At 36.0% G+C, this 21,191-nt stretch overlaps 1 protein-coding gene and 1 pseudogene across 2 annotated transcripts; one reads left to right on the top strand and one right to left on the bottom strand.

The window, feature by feature from the left end:
• Positions 1-584: 584 nt before the first annotated feature.
• On the bottom strand, positions 585-17,661 carry LOC147404470 (small ribosomal subunit protein eS1z-like; annotated as a pseudogene). The gene is made up of 7 exons (XR_015177789.1): positions 17,497-17,661; positions 17,357-17,404; positions 17,144-17,248; positions 14,073-14,210; positions 13,830-13,973; positions 13,414-13,615; positions 585-1,499 (listed from the first exon to the last, which is right to left on the bottom strand). The product of XR_015177789.1 is annotated as a small ribosomal subunit protein eS1z-like (transcript).
• Positions 5,746-7,656, top strand: LOC147404471 (uncharacterized). Its single transcript, XM_086437523.1, has 2 exons — positions 5,746-6,826; positions 7,146-7,656. Exons 1-2 carry the CDS (start codon positions 5,746-5,748, stop codon positions 7,178-7,180), a joined length of 1,116 nt encoding a protein of 371 aa, XP_086293649.1. The 3' UTR covers positions 7,181-7,656.
• Positions 17,662-21,191: the final 3,530 nt, after the last annotated feature.

The following is a 21,191-nucleotide window of genomic DNA, read 5'->3' as shown; positions in this document are numbered from 1 at the left end:
TCTTTGGGATACACAGAAAAAAAATCAATGGTTTTGTGACCTTCCCATGTCAGCCACGTACAGACCTCGTATATTTTAGCAAAAAATGGATTAGCAATGCTCGACTTCTATAAGCATATTTTTTTCTTTCTAACATTGCTAACCACTAATCGATAAAATAAGATTTCAGACCCACATGTTTGAAGAGTTGTCACCACTCACTCACTCACTCAATCAAATCAGGATCTTTATTCCAAAACTAATGACATTCATGATGAACTGAACATACTTTCCCTATGGTTTTAAGCCTAAGATACTACTATCAATATTCACAGGCAAGTGACTTTGCTTCAGATTATGAAGTTTTTCAATTTACAAGATACTACTATCAAATAAATTCAATTTTCAATGTGCAAGGAATATTCAATGCTTAAGGAACACATGCAAGAATGAATGAAACGGGCATCGATAGCAAGTAATACAATTCCCAGCCTAGACAATTTGTATGAACGGTTTGAACGACACACTCTTCAATATTCATTTCTAACTATTAAAAGCATTGGGATATATTTCATTTAATCAATGAAATTTTTTTTACCTTCTGCTTAATTCTTTGGAGGACTCTTTTCAACTTATCCTGTAATATTTTTTCTATGACTAATGATAAAATGACTCGTTAAAACATATGCAGTTTATATGCACAGAACCATAGATCTTTTTCCTTGTGTATCCGGAAGAAAAAGATCTATAGTTCTGATCACTTGCCATGTCAACTGTGCATATAGAGGACGTTGTTTTCGAGTCTGATTATCACAACTAGTTTTCTATCCTCACCTACATATTTGTAAAATAACTTCATCATAAATAACATAAATCAAAAATATTTGTTCAAACAGGAATCTCTTTTGTCTATCCATGTCAAGATATTTGTAAATAACTTCTTCATAAATAACATAAACCAAAAATATTTGTTCAAACAGGAATCTCTTTTGTCAATCCATGTCAAGATATTTGTAAAATAACTTCATCATACCCAAGAATCTCTTTAATTCTAAGGATATGTTTGTACCCCTGCTTGGGACTTGCAATATGGTAACAAGAATTGTTCTCCAGATAGCAATTGTTGTGTGTGGCCCATCACCCACAGGTACACTTCAGAATAAATATCATGTAAACAAATTGTGGATATAGAATACATTCTCAGATAAACCCTATATTTTGCTTCTAAATGAAAGAACATACAATTCCAGTTGTGTTTGGGATAAAACGTCGAAAAGTGAATAACTTTGCTCTGCTCTACTAAGGTGTGGTTAAACCAAACCCTGCCTATAATTTATCTAGTTAAGTTTCTCGCAAACATGAAGACTACGCAATATTTCAAAATTGAAGGGGAAAAAAAGACATCGATAAAGAAGGAATGCTAGTTAAGCCCCAACAACTTCGGTCTCACCTTCTGCCATTGGTTCCTCAGCTGGTCTCTCCAACTTCACACCGACGTCTTCAGAGTAGTCACCATGAACCTAAAAAATCAGACCAAATTAAGAACATATTGTAGATAAAACCAACCTAAATACTAGAGGCATCAATCATGGTCCACACATAATGCATTGATATTTTCTGAACCAATAACTAGTGCCAAAGAAAATTACTACTGCGTATCTACATGTCCAATCAAAACCACTAACTTTGGGATTTAAACGATTATTTCATTAAGGAAGAAACTGATCTTGCAACTGGACTCAGCAGTAAAAGAATAACTATCTAGGCATAAAACTCTTTTAACCATATGTTGGCTCCTCTGGGGAAGGAGTAATCACATAGGAGGTCTTCCAGGCAGTACTTCCCCTAGAGAATCTTGAATGTTGTCCTGAACACGTACTGAGAGATCCTGATTGACATGATGCCATAGTCTTGATTAAGGACAATCATCCACTTCATCAACGAATTTGTGGTTAGAATAATCGGATCATCTGTCAATCACCTGTGATACCGTCATAAGAGAGGGACTCCCACTGTGGAATCTTTTCTTAAAGGGTTGATCGATCTACAGAAACTGATATTAGTGCCTGACTATAGGAGCTTGGTTTTCCAGAAATAGGATCACTCTCAACCAAAAGTGGATTTCTCCAAGGATGAATCCATCAGGGAGTAGCGATCAACCGGAGGTGATTTGATGGGAAGCAAGCAGGCGAAATAGGCTTAACCAGTGGTCATGGGAAATTGGGATGTGGGCTGGCCCCAAAACTAATCCAATTCCATTCTCACCCCACCCTAATTGAAACCCTTCAAAAAAGGCCCAAAAATAATAGAACTTTCAAGAACGTGGTGCAAGGACAGATCATTTGCTCAGTTCCAGACTTGCCTCATGAGCCATACAGGCCTAATTTGAAGAGAGTCCAAATCCAGCAGCTGGCCCGAACTCTGATGATTCCTATCATAGATCTCTAGATAAAGATTTCTGTTGTTTTGGGGGGCTGACTCCTGTCAAGTGGTCGGAACTTGACATAACTGCTTCCACCAGCTTGGCTTCGGAATTGACCGCCTTCATCTTGCTCAAGTCCTCCACACGTACGCCCAAGCGTGCGTTCCTCTCTGGAGATGAAGTTGTGACTGGCTCCAATGTTGACCAACGTCTTGGTCGTCTTTCCATTGAGATGTACATCTGGCTCGAGTCCTCCACGTGTAGGACCAAGCGTGCATTCCTCTCTGGAGATGAAGTTGTGACTGGCTCCAATGTTGAACGTCTTGGTCGTCTTTCCATTGAGATGTACATCCAACTACATCAACTTTGAGGATGGTTTTAGGGGTCATTACCCCCCCAAAAGAATTTGTACAGTACATAGAGCTCTGGATGACAAAGACTGAAAACACCATCGATTGCTTGCATTCTTTGACATAAGAGCTTCATACGACTTGATTTTGCTAGGATAAGCAAATCTTGAGATGTGAGATCCAACCCTTTTTTCCTGATTTTGCGACCCTTCAATTTAGATTGGTTGGGGTTTGCTTGAGAAACTGAAACACCTTCCTGAGAATCAACCAGCAAACGGCTGGCTTTGAAGATCATAGGGGTTTGGCTTAATGAATCAATGACAATGAAAGGAGGATGGGAAACATCGGATCCCATTGCACATGGATGATGATGATGAGAATTTTGAGCTTGATCAGCTGTTCTCAACTGACAGGCTACAGACCCACCTTAGGGAACATAGGATTCTTTTTTTGAGAGGAAATGCAATTAGGTACCGACTTTGAAACAAGGCTAGGATTGAAGAGAGAAAATACCAAGTCATTTGGAATAACAATATATAGTGACCCATACCAACCAAGAGAAGTAACATTGATCAAAATGTGGTTAATTGATTCTTTGGATGATTTTCATAAAGAGCAGAAATTTATAGAAGCAACTCCCCTTGCCACAATGAAATCAATGGATGTGATTTTGAGGAAGCAAGCTGCCCAAACAAAGAATAAAATCTTGGATGGAACTTTTGGCCCCCAAATGGTAGTGCTAGGAAAGGAAATAAATTATGATTTGAGCCAATGATTTATAAAAAGATTTCATAGAGAACTCTTTATCCTTACTACTATTAAGGATTTCATGTTCTCTCAAAAAGTTGATATTGAACTGAAAAATTCAAGCAATTAAATTCGCAACCCATTGTATCTTCCAAATCATTAAAGCCCCTTCTAAACCCCAAATTGCATGAATGAAACATGAAATCCTTAATAGGAGCCTCTTTTTAGCGAGATAAGGAGAACATGTTCAGAAACTGGGATGTAAGAGGCAGAACTCTACACTAATGACCATCCCAGAACCTTACTTTATCCCCCCTTTTTACTCTGAATGCAATCCTTTTATGAAATTCCGACAATATATTTCAGAAACATTTCCATGGCCCACCCGTATAGATAACACCAGACCGCTCCATGAACCTATACAATCAACCGCGTATTTAGCCTTGATAATCGATTTCCTTTATAGAGAAATTTACCAAAACGGTACTGTTTTCGAAATTAATTACCAAAATGGTAGACTGTAGCAATTAATTCCGAAAACAATAAATTTACTGTTTTCGGAAATAATTTTTTTTACCAAAACAATAAAATGTAATTTTTTTTATACCGAAAATACCCTTTTTTATTTTACATATGCATTTACCATTTTAACCTTATAAATAAATCAAAATCCAACTAAATCTCTCTTCTTTTTAATCTTCCCAACACTAACAAAAACCTGCACTTCGTCTTCTCTTGGGTTGTGATTGGTTCTTGGAACAAATGGGGCCGATCTTAGGAAGGTGAGAATCTGGTTTGTGCTAACCATTTTGCATTTTGGATTTATCTAGGGTTTCTGAACTCAACCCAACTTCCATTGAAGCTTTTCTTGAAATGGGTATCTAATTTCACACAGAAAACCAAAAGAAGAAGAGAGAGAGAGAGAGAGAGGCTAAGAAGCTAAGGAAGAAAGGATTAGAGCGAGAAGATTTGGGGATTATTGAGGAGAGAGAGAAAGAATAGTGAAGAGAATCATTTTTAGGATTTTTTTTTCCAGTTTTTCTTCTTTGCTGAGAGTGATGCAAGTGAGTGAGAGTAAGATTTTTTCATTATTTCAGTCAAAAAATAAAAAAAGGTATTTTCGGTAAACAAAATTTACATTTTACTATTTTTACTGTTTTGGTAAAAAAATTATTTTCGAAAACGGTAAATTTAACGTTTTCGAAATTAATTACTACAGTCTACCGTTTTGATAAATAGTCGAAATGTGGAGCATGTTTTGGTAAATTTACCTAAATTATAACTATCGTCCGCAAACCTCCATAGCCACTTCTCAAGAATAACCTTATTCACCATCCCAATTTTCCTGATACCAAGCCCACCCTTTCTCTTGGGAAGGCGAATCTGATTCTACTTGATGAGGTCGAATTTTCTGTTACCCACCTTACCATTTCACATGAAATTTCAAATCTATAACTCCATCCAAACATCAACACTTCTGGGCATGGTAAACAACGATAGGAAGCAAATTGGGATGCTTGATAAGGTACTCTTGATCAAAATCATTTTTCCTCCTTTTAAGAGGTATATTGATTTCCAAGACCTATCCTTTCTAAGCCCACCAAAGGATCCTTTATCAGCACAAAACCACCTTAATGAAAGTAATAGCCAATGTTTTTAGAGGCGTTTGAGGCATAAGACTCGAGGTGAGGTGCACCAAAAGGGTGTCGAGGTGTTGGGGTGAGGCGACCAAACATCTAAGGCATGGTCAAGGCATATAAAAGGTGTACGCCTCAACTGAGACGCAAGTATTTTTGCTGAGGCATAAACCTCAGATGTAAATCAATTTTTTTTTAAAATTCACTATTAATTTCATGTAAGTATTTTTATACACCTATACTTTCAATACTACTACACATGTTATGGATGTTTTAGAAAACGATACCACATGATCTAATCAAGAAGAAGATGATATGTATGTGTAGAAGAATCCGGAAATCTGATCTCATAGAATCAAGAAAATAGGATATTCTTCTTGATTATTCTTGATTACTCTTAACTTTCTAGAATATTCCTGTAATGTTCTACAATAGGATAGTTGGTTTATTATTCTAGAATATTCTTGAAGTTCTAGATTATTCTTGTAATAGGATAGTTGGTCTATAAATACCACTATTGGGGCATTTGTAATGATCATCCAAAAATTCTCAATAAATTCAATTTTTCTACATGGTATCAGAGCACTAGGTTCTGATCTAGGGATTACCTATGGCGGGCCAAAATCCGTGGAAGACGGCTTTAACCGATGCGACTAGCAAGGACTCAATGGTGTCAGGGGAAAGCACCACAAGTCCGAACCTGAACTCCTCCATCTCATTTAGTGGTTCGGAAGGATTCACGAATTCGTTCCAATTAAATATCCAAAATGGAAAAAACTACACGGAATGGTCGCAAATCGTTCGTTTGATTTTGGAAGGCAAGGGGAAGTTTGGATATCTGATAGGAGAAGTGACAAAACCTGCCGATGTAGATTCGACTCTCAAGACCTGGAAATCAGAAAATTATTTGATTATTGTGTGGTTGGTGAACTCAATGGAACCCGCAATTGGCAAGCCCTTCATGTTCCTGCCGACGGCCAAAGATGTTTGGGAAGCAGTTAGGGATACGTATTCCGATATAGAAAATTCATCGCAGATTTTTGGTTTAAAATCCAAACTTTGGCACGCGAAACAGGGTGACCGAGATGTAACCTCCTACTACAACGAGTTGATGACATTGTGGCAAGAGTTAGACCTCTGTTATGATGATGTTTGGGAGTGTGCGAATGATAGTGTCCGGTTCATGAAACGACAGGAGAATGATCGTGTATTTATGTTCTTGGCAGGACTTAACAAAGAATTAGACGAGGTGCGGGGCCGAATTTTAGGAAAAACTCCTCTGCCAACAATTCGTGAGGCCTTCTCAGATGTTCGGAGAGAAGAAGCACGGCAGAGTGTGATGCTTAACAACAAATCGGTTCCTAGTACTACTAACTCGGAAGTAGAAAGTTCTGCCCTTGCAACTCGGGGTTTTCAGGAGGAGGTGAAGAAAGATGGTAAGCGTTCTGAACGGCCGTGGTGCGATCACTGCAAACGTCCGTGGCACACACGGGAAACCTGTTGGAAAATTCATGGCAAACCTCAAAACTGGAAGAAGTCTGATGGAGAGGGGCGTGCACTTCAGGCCAGTGTCTCGGATCAAGAGCAGCAGTCTTCTTCAAGTTCGTTTCCTTTCACCAAGGAGCAGATAGACCAACTATACAAGTTTCTCGAGTCTCAAAAAAATCCTTCTTGTTCTTTGGCTCAAAAAGGTAATTACCTGAAAACAGCTCTCATTGGTGTCAACCCTGATCGCACCTGGATCATCGATTCAGGTGCAACCGATCATATGACAGGGTTGTCAAATCTTTTTTCTTCGTATAATCCTTGTGCAGGTAATCAGAATATTAAGATTGCAGATGACTCTCTTCAACCATTGCAGGAAAAGGTTCTATTATGGTATCTCCATCACTCACTCTTCACGATGTTCTTCACGTTCCCAAACTTTCCTGTAATCTTTTGTCTGTCAGCAAGCTAACCCGTGATCAAAATTGTCAAACTAATTTTTTCCCAACTCATTGTGTGTTCCAGGATTTGACCTCGGGGAGGATGATTGGCAGTGCTAAACAGAGTGGAGGACTCTACTTCCTTGATGATGGATTTGAATCGAGGCGACAATCTCAACAAATAAGTTCCTGCTTTGAATCTATTTATGTTTCCAATAATAATATTATGTTATGGCATTTAAGATTAGGTCATCCAAGTTTCAAATATTTAAAACATTTATTTCTTAAGTTGTTTGCCAATAAAGATCCATCTATGTTTCATTGTGAAATATGTGAATTTGCAAAACACCACCGTACATCTTTTCCTTCACAACCATATAAACCATCAAAACCTTTCACTATTATTCACAGTGATGTTTGGGGTCCTAATAAGATAAGTACACCTTCTAGCAAGAGATGGTTCATCACATTTACGGATGATCATACTCGACTCTGTTAGGTGTATTTATTGAAAGAAAAATCAGAGGCCGAACGCGTTTTTAAAAATTTTTACAATATGGTGCAGACTCAATTTCAAACTAACATACAAGTTTTCAGGAGCGATAATGGGAAAGAGTATTTTAACACGACCTTGGAAAAAAAATTTCTTGAAAAAGGAATAATTCATCACAGTTCTTGCATCGATACACCCCAATAGAATGGTGTTGCAGAAAGAAAAAATAAACATCTGTTGGAGGTGGCTCGTGCATTACTTTTTGCAACTAAAGTTCCCAAGTATCTATGGGGAGAGGCTGTTTTAACTGCTGCGTACTTAATAAACAGAATGCCCTCCAAAGTTTTACAATTTCGAACTCCTTTCCAAGTTTTCACAAATTGTTTTCCAACTACTAGACCTTTTGCTGATCTACCTCTAAAAATATTTGGTTGTACGGTTTTTGTTCATGAACATCGAAAAATTGGAAAACTTGAGCCCAGAGCTATAAAATGTGTCTTCATTGGTTACTCCCCAACTCAGAAAAGCTATAAATGTTTTGACCCGATATCGAAAAAATGTTTTGTAACAATGGATGTTACATTTTTTGAAAAACAATCTGAGTCTGTACAGGTAATTCTCTTTCTCTTTCCAACAGTCAGTCTAAGCCTTCTGATTTAGACATTCCTATAGCTCTTCGTAAATGGGTTAGATCTTATACTAGTCATCCACTGTCTAAATTTGTATCATACTCGAAATTGTCTTCATCTCTTGCTCTTTTACCTCTCAATTGTCCAGTGTAGAAATTCCTAATAGTGTACAGGAGGCTCTAAAGATTCCAAAGTGGAAGGAAGCAATACTTGAAGAGATGAAAGCTCTTGAGAAGAACAATACTTAGAGTGTTGAGGCATTGCCAGCTGGGAAGACCACTGTGGGTTGTAAATGGGTCTTCATTGTGAAGTACAACTCTGATGGTTCAATGGAAAGATACAAGGCTAGGTTGGTAGCAAAGGGATTCACCCAGACATATGGCATTGATTATTCTGAGACTTTTGCTCCTGTTGCAAAATTAAACACGGTGAGAGTACTTTTATCTATTGCTGCTAATCTGGACTGGCCCTTGCAACAACTAGATATGAAGAATGCCTTCCTCAATGGTGACTTGGAGGAAGAAGTGTACATGGATAGTCCGCCGGGCTTTGAGGAGAAGTTTGGCTCAAGAATATGCAAACTAAAAAAATCCCTGTATGGTCTCAAACAGTCTCCAAGGGCTTGGTTTGAGAAGTTCACACAGTCTGTCAAAAAATAAGGATATTCTCAAGGACAAGCTGATCATACCTTGTTTTTCAAGTTCTCTCATGAAGGAAAGGTTGCTGAGCTAATAGTTTATGTTGATGATATTATTCTTATAGGTAATGATGTGATCGAAATAGAGAGATTAAAGAAGAGCCTTGCTTTAGAATTCGAGATCAAGGATTTGGGAGCGCTAAGATATTTCTTTGGCATGGAAGTTTCTCGTTCAAGGAAAGGAATCGTTGTCTCTCAACGAAAGTATATTCTTGATCTTTTGAAGGAAACCGGGTTAAGTGGTTGCAGACCGGCTGAGACTCCCATGGATCCCAATGTAAAGCTTTGGGAAGAGGGAAGTGTTCCTGTTGATACTGGTAGATACCAGAGATTGGTTGGAAAACTAATCTATTTATCTCATACTCGACCGGATATTGCCTTCTCTGTCAGTGTTGTTAGTCAATTTATGCACGCACCTTATGAAGAACACCTCGAGGCGGTCTACCGAATTTTGAGATATTTAAAGTCTACTCCTGGAAAAGGTCTGTTTTTCAAAAAGACAAATCAAAGGAGTGTTGAGGTATTTACTGATGCAGATTGGGCAAGTTCGGTGAATGACAGGAGATCTACTTCAGGGTATTGCACCTTTGTGTGGGGAAACTTGGTTACCTAACGAAGCAAGAAGCAAAATGTTGTTGTCAGAAGTAGCGCAGAGGCTGAGTTTAGAGTAATGGCTCAAGGGATCTGTGAGGTATTGTGGATATACAGAATCCTCGAAGAACTCAAGATGACTGTGGAACTTCCTCTGAAGCTGTACTGCGACAACAAGGCTGCAATAAGTATTGCTCACAATCCTGTCCAGCATGATAGGACGAAGCACATTGAGATTGATCGACATTTCATTAAGGAAAAAATTGAAGTTGGAACTGTTTGCTTGTCATTTGTGCCTTCTAATCAGCAAATAGCCGACATCTTGACTAAGGGGCTTGCTAGACCTAATTTTGAACATCTGATAAGCAAATTGGGCATGATTGACATCTATGCACCAACTTGAGGGGGAGTGTAGAAGAATCCGGAAATCTGATCTCATAGAATCAAGAAAATAGGATATTCTTCTTGATTATTCTTGATTACTCTTAACTTTCTAGAATATTCCTGTAATGTTCTATAATAGGATAGTTGGTTTATTATTCTAGAATATTCTTGAAGTTCTAGATTATTCTTGTAATAGGATAGTTGGTCTATAAATACCACTATTGGGGCATTTGTAATGATCATCCAAAAATTCTCAATAAATTCAATTTTTCTACAGTATAATATAAAAGCATTTCGTATGGTAGAAGATAGCAAGTGATTGGGTCTTGAGATTATTATTTAGTGGTGAACGTGAACTTTCTAATTTTATTTTTTGGTTACCAACTCTTAATCATATAGGGGATTGAAATTTGGAATTTTAAAATTAGAAATATATGGTGGTTATCTTATTTTTTATTTTTTATTTAAAAAATTTATATATTTTATACTATTTATTTAAAAAAATTCATGCGCATGAGGCTTACGCCTCGCCTCACACCTTAGCGCCTGAAAACATTGGTAATAACCATGTTTTCATGATTGTGGGTTTGGTCTCTGACAGCAAACCCCTAAGGTTGAACCAATCTTTAAAAAAATGGTATCCAATGAGAAAAGGAGACCCCATTTCTCAATCGAGGCTTCTTCTTTGAGTGATTAACAAAATTTCCCATTAAATTGGGCCCACCACCTTTTAAAAGACACTAAAAGGTCATGAACTTTGATCAATGAGGGATTGCAAAAGAACAAGAAGTCATATTTATATTTTGAGATGAATGGTGCCTATCATGCTCCCTTTGAGGATACATGATGTTCAGAAGACACCATTGAAGAGATAACTTCTTCAACATCATCCCATAAAAATATCCATGAAGGAAACTTCACACAAATGGCCCACCTCCACACTCCAAATCCTTTCATCTTCATGCAAATCGCCTAATGAACCTCCAAAGGTCGACAAACCCTTTCCCTGAGCTCCATTCTTGATCTGCTTAGTTTCACCTTTAGGCAAAGACACTTCTTTTAGACTGAGAGATTCCCTTTGGCATTTCTTTCCATCGACACTACCCAAGACAGATCATTGGCTACTCATTTCCATCCTTTATTCCCAATATCCTCATGAATCATAATTGTATGCGTGCTATTGGCTTCATTTAGGTCGAATGCATGGACAAACTAGCCATTGATGTACTTGCATCTTTTTACGAACAAAACCATTACTAAAAAATTTCTTCGAAAATACATTATCCTTGGGCGATTTCATCACCTTTGATAACATATCGATGAGCCAAAAAACTTATGAGTCTTATATCATCATTGATCACATCCAATCCTTCCTCTTCTCAATTAACCAAATTCCTTTTTAACTTTTTGATTCAATATTGATCGGCCTTTTTTAAGATAATATCTGATAAATTATACCAAAGAATAAACATTACTGAAACGTGATCCACACGAATGATGGAAGATGATCGGTGATCACTATCAGTTTAAGGGAAGATAATAAAGTATTAAATATGATAGATTGCAATAAGGTCCATAGATACACAAGGGAAGATGATCGGTAATCACTATAACTTTAAGGGAAGATCATGAAGTATTAAATATGATAGATTGCAATAAGGTCCATAGATGCATACATTATAACTCAATTGTTACTACCTATACTCATTTTTTTTCTATATTCAAAAGAATTTCACGAGAAACTAAATAATTCTAATTATTCTTGTTATAAAACCCTATCATAGTATCAGAGCTTTTGATCCTTCAATCAATGTTGAAGTTACTGACCTTCCTAGCGGGGGTGTCGCTACCGCTTGTTAAATATCTATTGAAACTCGTGGCAAATCAACGTCATCTAATTGTTAGAAAAAACACTTAAGAGCCTAAGATTGCAGAGTAGGTATCGATTGAGTTGACAAGCAAAGGTAGCATTGCTCATTGAAATGGCCATGAACTTCAAACTTCATCGGAAGATCAAAAACTCCAACACCATGATAGGATTCTAAACAATTTGAATAATTGAGGACTATGCGATCTCTCGTGAGATCCATTAAATAGATAAAATAGATAAACATAGTAACTTAAAATCAAGTTACATGTATCTAATTGTGAGCACATTTATCCCAACTAACTGATTTAATCCTAATCACAATCTACACTTAAGAAGAAAATGATCTAGCAAGAATCCACATTATTACAATGCATCGCATTTAGAAATCTACTAAAATATCTACATATACATTTCAATGGAATGAAATAGCATGAATTAATGAAATCCAGATCCTCAAAGCAGAGAACCAATTGGGATCTCAATTCTATAGTGCAACCTACAGAATCTTTGTATAAAGGAAGCCACAATTAGCTTTCCTTTCTTTTTTTCCTCTCTAATTTAATTTTACTTGTTACCAGTGGGAGCACTTGTTTTATGGAATGGCAATAAGATATCATCTCTTTCAATAACAAGTCGACTTGAAATTCACTAAGTCAATCCAAGCCAACAAGAAACTAAATTCAATGCAATCTATGAGGACTCAAGATGACTTGTCAAATCTTCATAACGTGAAATGATTAAAGCAATAATTTATTAATTTGAGTTTCCAACCTTTTGAATTTTAATGATGTTCATTACACTCATGACTTGGTCAAAGAATGTTTATCAAACTGGCCTAACTTGGTTTTATCAAAAATAGGAAAAAAAAAAAAAACTTTGTTGCTTTGAGCTAACTTTTTACCTTTGTGTAAAAAGAGTGGGAATCAATTAATCATTTTTTTCTACACTGCACAGTTGCGGTCAAGGCTTGGCGGTTTGTCTTTAATTTTTTTGGGGTGTATGCTTCTCTTCCTTCCACTTTCGGGTCTTGGATTGCTTTGTGGTCCCAGTTAGGCACCTCCTTCACGATTGCCCAGAAATGACTGTGGAGCATTGTTTTATTCGTGGTGCCTTGGGGTTTATGGTTTGAAAGAAATAGTCATTCTTTCAAGGGCAAAGAACATGAAGTGCATCATGTGATCATGTTCATTTTTTGTTTTGTGTTTTCTTGGGGGTAAGGTCTTCAAAGAATTCGACGTGTGTTCTTTGAGGACTTTGCTTGCCATTGGGATTGGGTTTGTGTTATTGACTGTAATTAGTTTGCTTGTATTTGGTTGTGGCTTAGTTGGTCATCTCGACCGACTTTGCTTCTTTTTAATGAAATTTTACCAATAAAAAACAATATTCATTACAGTTTTCAAATAATGATGTAAAATTACAGCACCTAAATCCACTCTCAAAATCTCTCTTTCCTTCATTTTTTTAGGTGAAGTGTTTGTGTTTTTTTTCCCCTTTTCAACCATGTGCATCAGATTAGGGATGGCAATTTTGCCCAAACCTGCCCCTATAGGGCCGGTTTTATACTACCTTAAACAGTTTTCGGGGCGGTTTTGGTAATAAAAATAAAAACCGATTTGGTTTCGGGGCGGGGACAGTTTTGAAAATGGTGAAAAAAGAACTATAAAAAGGTTAAAGGAATATGAAACTTGCCTCCATCAACTTTCCAAGATCAAATTTTGGGGCCTTCAAGATCTTGACTTTTCGAATGAAGACATTTTGTAGAGGGTAAATGCTGGATGTTTACCTTCTCTATCTCCTTGCCAATCACCTCAGGAATGAACTTCTGCACCAACTCCTTCAGGTCACAAGATGTCGCCTGGTTTAACATGATTTCTCTCATCTTACGGCGAATCTGAAAATATAAGACATAAATGCAAATCTATCATACATTCATAATCAGGAAAAAAAATTGTAGGTTTATCATATACTGAAATGGAGCATACAATCAATGCAGACTGCAAACTAAGAACTTAGTTGACACGCAGAAAAGAACAAACCATGAATATAGAATAAAAGGATCATGGATTTGCAAATGGTAACTCTTTTTTTGCAAAGGTTCTCTTGACCTGGTTAGGGTGCCTTTTAGTGAATCCAATGCAGAACATCCTTAAACTGTAGTTGTCTGTTGTCTTCACATCGACATGTGCCTCAATCAATGTCTGCCATTTATGCACGAGAGATCTCAACTTGTCTGTCGTGAAATCCATTCCCTGAATTATACAACTTGGATTAGTATTCCCCCTTTTTTTTTTCTACTTTTCATTTGAAGCATGAGATATGAGGAAGAAGAAATAAGTTTAGATAGTCACCCAAAAGTTGGTGAGGACATTCCTCCCTTGGACATCCTCTGCTCTCAATCGGATCTACCTATAGGACTGATCCTCATCTGCCTGAAGATCAGCCAAGGAAACCTCAAACACTCGATGCTTGAGTCCTTCTGATGCGATCTGTGCAACAAAGAACAAAAACAGCCAAGGATTCATTTTGCTTCAGGAAACAAATTCAATAATCTCATCACGGAGTTTCCCAAATAAAACCTAGAAAAAGAATCACAACAACTGTTTTTTAAAAACTAATCAAATGTTTTAATTAATCTGAAAAGAATGATGTTGGGGGGTAATGGGATAAATGATAAAGGGATTATAGAGCTGTGATCCAATTGAGACAGGGCACTGGCATTTTGAGATGTCAATTCTATATATGATTCTCCTCCAACTGCAATTTGAGATTCATGCTTTAGTATCTGCAAGTTGGTAAACCAATGGAAACTTGCCTCTCAGAGGAACATGAGTTTTGCAAAGAAAACTTAAAGGGGTTGGGGAGTCAATTGGAGAGGCCATTTGAAGTGGTGAGGAAGGAGTAATTTGCAGTCAAGGGGTTCGACCAGACTGTCCCTCCAAGTTTAGAACACTGACCTTGACCATGAAAACAATCCACATGCAAAATGGTTAGAATTGTTTGGGGAAAGGTGGGGTATTGTTTCCATTTATCTGTTACTCTCTTTAAATTGAATAGCAAACAGAACATATGAACACAAAACAAAGATACATTTGTCCGGAATGGGTAAATGAACCCCAATTCCTTCCGCTACTATGTGAGTAAGGCCCTCTGGGAGGTAAAGCATGAAAGCTGACACCTGAACATACAGGTAGGGGCAATTATATGGAACATCATGAAACATTAGACCAACAATTGTTCCTTCTAAAAAAAAACTACCATATCCTTAATGAAAAAACTGATAATCACTAAAATTCCATTATAGGAGAATGATTTATAGAGAATCGGTTTGGAAAAGAAAATTCAAACACATGATCTACTGAAATGTTAGAAGATCTAAAATAGATAGAAAATTTCTTAAATCTAATGTTTATTCCACATTTATTTTTCCCACTCTTTCTTTTCCTAGCTCATAATATAACTTTTACTTAAGCTTGATTAGGCGAATTGGGTTATCTTTTTTAAGCTTTTCCGATCTTAAGGATTGATCGATTTCATAGTCCCACCGTGACATCTTTTGGCAGACACTGTTCGATGATGCCCTGTTGGTTAGCACCCAACTAGCCTAATATTCGTAAGGCTTCCCATCAGAGAAGCTTCCTTGACCAATAGAGTAGATCAAGAAAACAGTTAGCAGCAGCTGCAACAAGAGCCAAATATGCAACAGAAATCCTTAAATCATATAGATGTAGCTAGGGGTGTCAATGGATCATTCTGGTTCGGTTCCTAAGGTACTTAGAACCATAACCATTATATTTTTCGGTTTCAGTTCTTGTTGTTTCTGATTCCAGTCCTAAAATAAGTGGAACAAGAACCACTAAAAAACACGGGTATCCATAGGTTCTAGTTCTCAAGAATGGAAAAACAATATTTTAAATCATTTTAATGTTTTTCCCCTTTGAAAAATCAACATATTGTGTACAAGTATCAACTTAATTATACTTTGTTCTACTAATGATATGAGTTAATTTTTTTTTTTTTTAAATAAAATTATTGTTTTTTAGGAGTAAACTTTTAGAAGAGATGGTCCATCTTAAGCGCCAATACATAGTTTATATGAACAAGTGAATAACTTTATATAATATGTATTAATTAAAAAATGTAGAAAAACCATGAATAATATAAAAAGACGAGTCGCTCTAAACTAAATTCCATCGACACTGCACTCAAGACTGCGCTGATGTGACAGTGTGCAGAGAACCATAGATTTTTCCCTTGAGATACAAGGAAAAATAATATAAGGTTCTTTGCACACTGCCACGTCAACGTAGTGCCAAAGGAAGTTAATTCAACATTTTCCTAAAAAGAAATGACAAAATAAATTGGTTCCAAATACCCATGGGTACTCATCAAATAGAACCCAACGGTTCATCTTCCTATTGGTACGGTTCATTTAGACCCGACTCTAAGCGGTTCCAATAAAAAGGGAATCGGAACCGGGGTAAACAGTTCCAGTTAAATGAGTACCCATTGACACCCGTACAAGTTGCAGACTCTTGAAATGCAATTGTTAGGGTTTTGAGGAATCAAAAGGGTCTGAAAGATTTTGCACTGAACTACTGTGGGGAGCTATTAGAGTTGACTCAACCCACGAATTACAAATACAAATACGGAATCTACACGAAACTTTCAGAATAACTATCACATCTGACAGGAACTAGAGTATCAACCATGAGAAGTAATAGAGCTGTTTAAATCAATCCATTTTCGAATAACAAGGGTCTCAATGTAAAGCCTCTCTATTGCCGAAAATTTTATCCTTTTGGATTATTACTGCAATAACATCTACTTTGGTAAGTGAAAAATCCAACAACGCATCCATATTCATAGGGCTCAAAAAGTTTTAAAAAAAAGGCATCATAAATTTACTAGCATGCAAGTAATCATTGTTAAGAGATTAATTCAATTAGCCAAAGTTCCAAAGACGATGCATCATGGGTCGTGATCACATCAGACAAACAAATAAACACATAATACATTAATTCAATAAATCGAAGGAAAAATTAACACATAAACTGAAGACTAATTCTAAAAAATTACAACTTTGATCTACTGACCTAAAACTTATGATTCCTAAGAGATGGTTGACATTCAATTAAGAGATGTGAGGGCATCTTCTAAGGATGACGTACATCCTATGTTGACAACCGAGTTCACGGCATATATATCCCTACTATCATACATCAATGGTGAAACTTGGGAGGACGCCAACATTTTATAACATAATTACACAATCTTAGTAGGGTTTACGTATCAGGGTTAATTATGTCATCAAGTTAATTTTCAAGCTGTAAAGCACACAGATTACAAAGTAACGAAACAAAAGCACAAAAATGGAGATAAACCAATCAACAAAAATACAACGAGAGAAGAAAAAACGGACCTTGGTTCCCTGAGTTCTAGAAACTAGGTTTTGCCGACATTCCTGGTGTTAAAGATCGTAGGCGCCTTGATATCATACCAATCCTTCTTAATGAAAGGATCGACCCTGTGAAAACGAAAATCAATCCAAACAGATGGAAATGAGAAACAACAATAAAAAATAAAAATATTTTTTTAGTATTTTTTCAGAGTTTTGATGTAAGAAATTACTCACGCCTTCTTCTTTCCTCCCTTCTTCCCTTTCGAGATCCTCTTATTCTTCCTGTAATAGAAATCAAGAAAAAGAGTTCACCAGCTGTGATTAAATAAAACCAGAGAAAGATAGTGTGACGAAGATATGAGAGAGAGAAGTACCCAACCGCCATTGACGACTGACTGAGGACGTAAGTACCACTAGTTTTCAATTAAATGTTACAAGAACGGAAATTTATAAAATAATAATTTTGGCGGCAAAAGATCGCATCAGCTGGTAAAGAGATCGTAGACATGTAACTCGTTGCTGTATTAATTGGAGTCGTTGTCATTCTTTCATTAAATGAGTGTGAATGAGCACCTAAAATAATTTTAAAATTAATTTATTATTAATGTCATTTATTTATTAAAAAAGATATGTCTATTTAATATTAAATAAAGAGGTTCCATTAAAGGGGAAATGTGTTAAACACCTTATCTTCTTCACCAACATAATCTTGAAATTTGATTAACCTTTTGAAAAATTTAAGAAAATAAAAAATACATGTTTGGAGGTGATGTATGTAATAAGTGAAAATATTTCTTTAAAAGGAAGATTTGATGTCAATGTGAGATATTGGGATATCCTATGAAAAATGATGACTCTTACATTATTTTTATGAGTAGTAATGTTAGTTTGGAATTTTTTAGAGAGACTCCATGATAGAATTCTTTTAATGTCGCAATCTTAATACATGTATAGAAGGCTAAAAACTTAGTTATTACATGTACCTTACCAACATCGTTCTCCCAAAAGTCAACAAGTCAATTTCACTCTGTTTGATCCACATAAGACGGATAATTCTTCTTGGTTTCATCTAGAGCACCCATAAAATCTACATGGTATGACTTCTTAATCTTGAACTTTTTATCCTTTCATTTATTATCGAAGGACTCAATAACCCAATCTTTTCGTTCAACATCAATCTTAAACACCCCCTACGTCACATTTATTAGGAATATGAGTAAAGTGTTTTGAAATAAAAAATAAATGCTTGGACATAGAGAATAAACATAAATAATTGGTAAATTTTATGTGATTTTTAGATTACCTGAACAGTTTACCAAATGGTTTCTTTGGTTTCAATTGGCACCCATTTCCAATATGAATGCATGAAAGAGCAAAATCGTGGCTTTAGTACCACAGTGCTTACGAATTGCCCAAGCAAGTTGGCTCCATCACCAATAGGTTGTTTATATATAAATTTTTTCTTTCGAACATGTTTCTTTACATACTCTACGCCAATGTTTCAATACGTTTCGAGACGTGTGTTGCCTCGCCTACGCTTTCAATGCATCTCAGTAGTCCCTATAAGGAAACATGTATAAGAAATAAATGAAATTGCATCATTTAAGTATCTTATATATTTAAGTAGTAAAATTAGACAAAATTAATTTATCTTACTGACTATGGAAGCAGACGTCTGTTGTGGAGAGGAAGTCGTGCCAATTTGCGTAGATTACAAGTGTACATCCTTCTTTTGGGACAGTTGTGAATCGCAACAAGACATCCTACAATAAAAATCAAGAAAATAATTGCTTATCTTGGGAACTTAAAAAGAAATTATTTTGGGTTTACGACAACGAAAAATTATTTCATTACCTATGAGGATATTAAATAATTAATAATAAAATCCATATCAGCAAATGCATAGAACTTAAAAGCAGAATTGTACAAAAACAATTTCAAGCAAGGCCATCACATTGAAATCTACCTCGTCCACATCAATATTCTTGAGATCCGACCCATTTATATTATCCTCTCTAATCTCATCAGTGATAGTTAGATACATTTATAATTGTTCTAGACACACATGGTTTATCTAAAGTTATGTTTTCGTTGCCAATAATCATATGCTAGTGATTCAAGCACTTGGTTAAAATCTTATTAAGACAACACTAACAACATGTCTAAAGATTTCCTTCTATTAATTAGAAAAACACACTGATCATAACATTAAGGTCACACCATGAATAATAACTTAATAAGACAACACTAAGTTATGTTTTGGTGTTTTCATGGTGTTGGCAACACCAATGCCCAAAATCCAGTCTAGCCTAGTTATTACAAAACCAAATACCTTATACATTATTGTTTTATGGAGAGACAAATCCAAAAGTGTTAAACAAAACATAAGTAGAATAAAAATTTCATAGCAATAAGTCTCGACATTATAAATAATTTCATAATCACTCTAACTAGTGCATCATATGGAAATCCAAAAATAGCACACAAAAGAACAAAAGCAATGAAATAATTGCCTTGGGTCTTATTCAATCTGGTACAACTTGTAAACAGTAAAAAAAAAATCAACCAAAAAAAATGGAAAAACCCTTTTCAATTGGGAAAAATATTCTTTTAAAATTTGATGAGATTGTAAGTAGAAAAACTAAAAAAATTAATGAAAAAATTGAAAAACACTCTTCAACGGGGAGATATATTTTTAACTTAAAAAACAATCAGATTGACATTAGAAACACTCAAAAGCCCTTTGAATTGGGAAAAATGAAAATGTTAACACAAAAAAATGATTAAATCTCATTTTTTAACCACTTGTAAGAACCATTTCATTCTTCTAAACAAATACATAGAAGAAATTGAAGAGAATTAGCCCAAAGATTGAGTTAGATGACAAAAAGAGCACACCACAAAGCAAGCAAACGAAATAGCGAACCCCACGCCGAGAGAGTAAGGGAGCGAGCGAGAAAACCACATACACACACACACACATGTCTAAAGCTGGAGAGGCATGAGAAGAAAGAAAAGATGAGAGCAAATAGAAAAATCCAAAACACGCATAGATTGATAGAAGAAAATAAGTATTTTTTAATAAAACAAATATTTAACTATAGTGGAGGATACATCCGCTGCTTCAGATATCCTAATTTAGCAGGAAACGACTTTTGCATTAAAATGTTTCAGGCGTGGGACCATGTAAAGTCAATTATTTTATCCGTCGTTATATTTGTCGCTACACGTATCCCAATTAAGCAGGAAACAACTTTTGCGCTAAAATATTTCACGTACGGGACACTATAATGTCAGATTATTTTATCCTCTGCAATGGGTAATACTAATTGCTACATACATCACTATCTGTCATGATAAAGTATCCTATTGAGTTGGATATCATTATCCGCCACTATAACCCATTGCTATAGGTAAAAAATGTTGTAGTGCTCACCCCTCACTTTGTCTTAGAGATAAGATTTTTATAGTTGAAATCCATAAACAGATATCACCACACAACTAATCCTAGTGTAAGATAAGTTGGATAGTTATGATGCACTTGAGTACTTTGGAAGTTGTGCCCATCACTCCTAACCCCGTCAAAAGTGGTTTCAAATTAACGATAAAATTTAATGGTCCACTATTCTTGAACTTATAAATTAGGATTAGAAGTTTCTAAATAGGTTGATTTTTTGTGAGAATGATCTCCTCACCATATAGACCACCCTCACAAAAAATCAGCTCATTGCGAAACTTTTAGCCCATATAAGACAAAACACTTTAGCTGTTGAACCCGACCTTATACATATATGCATTTTACCCTCTCCGCATAGTTTCAATCCCTTGTTTGGGTTATTCAAGATCGAGAACCCATACTTCAAAACCTTATCAGAATGATGAAGCTTAAGCTTTCTAATGAGATAGAGATACTCCCAAGCACCTTCTCCGCCATTAACAACTTGATTCTTAAGCCTACTCAACTAGGCTTCCTCTATTGCTCCCACCATTTTTGTGAATTCAACAAAGCTTCGTTTGGTTTCAAATAATTTTGTTCGATGAGATGAGATTGTAAGGTTCACATTAGAGA

Source organism: Akebia trifoliata, chromosome 4 (genome assembly GCF_017979445.1).
Source record: "Akebia trifoliata isolate Shusen 1 chromosome 4, ASM1797944v1, whole genome shotgun sequence".
NCBI classification, from domain to species: Eukaryota; Viridiplantae; Streptophyta; class Magnoliopsida; order Ranunculales; family Lardizabalaceae; genus Akebia; species Akebia trifoliata.
This window is presented reverse-complemented; position numbering and strand designations above follow the sequence as displayed.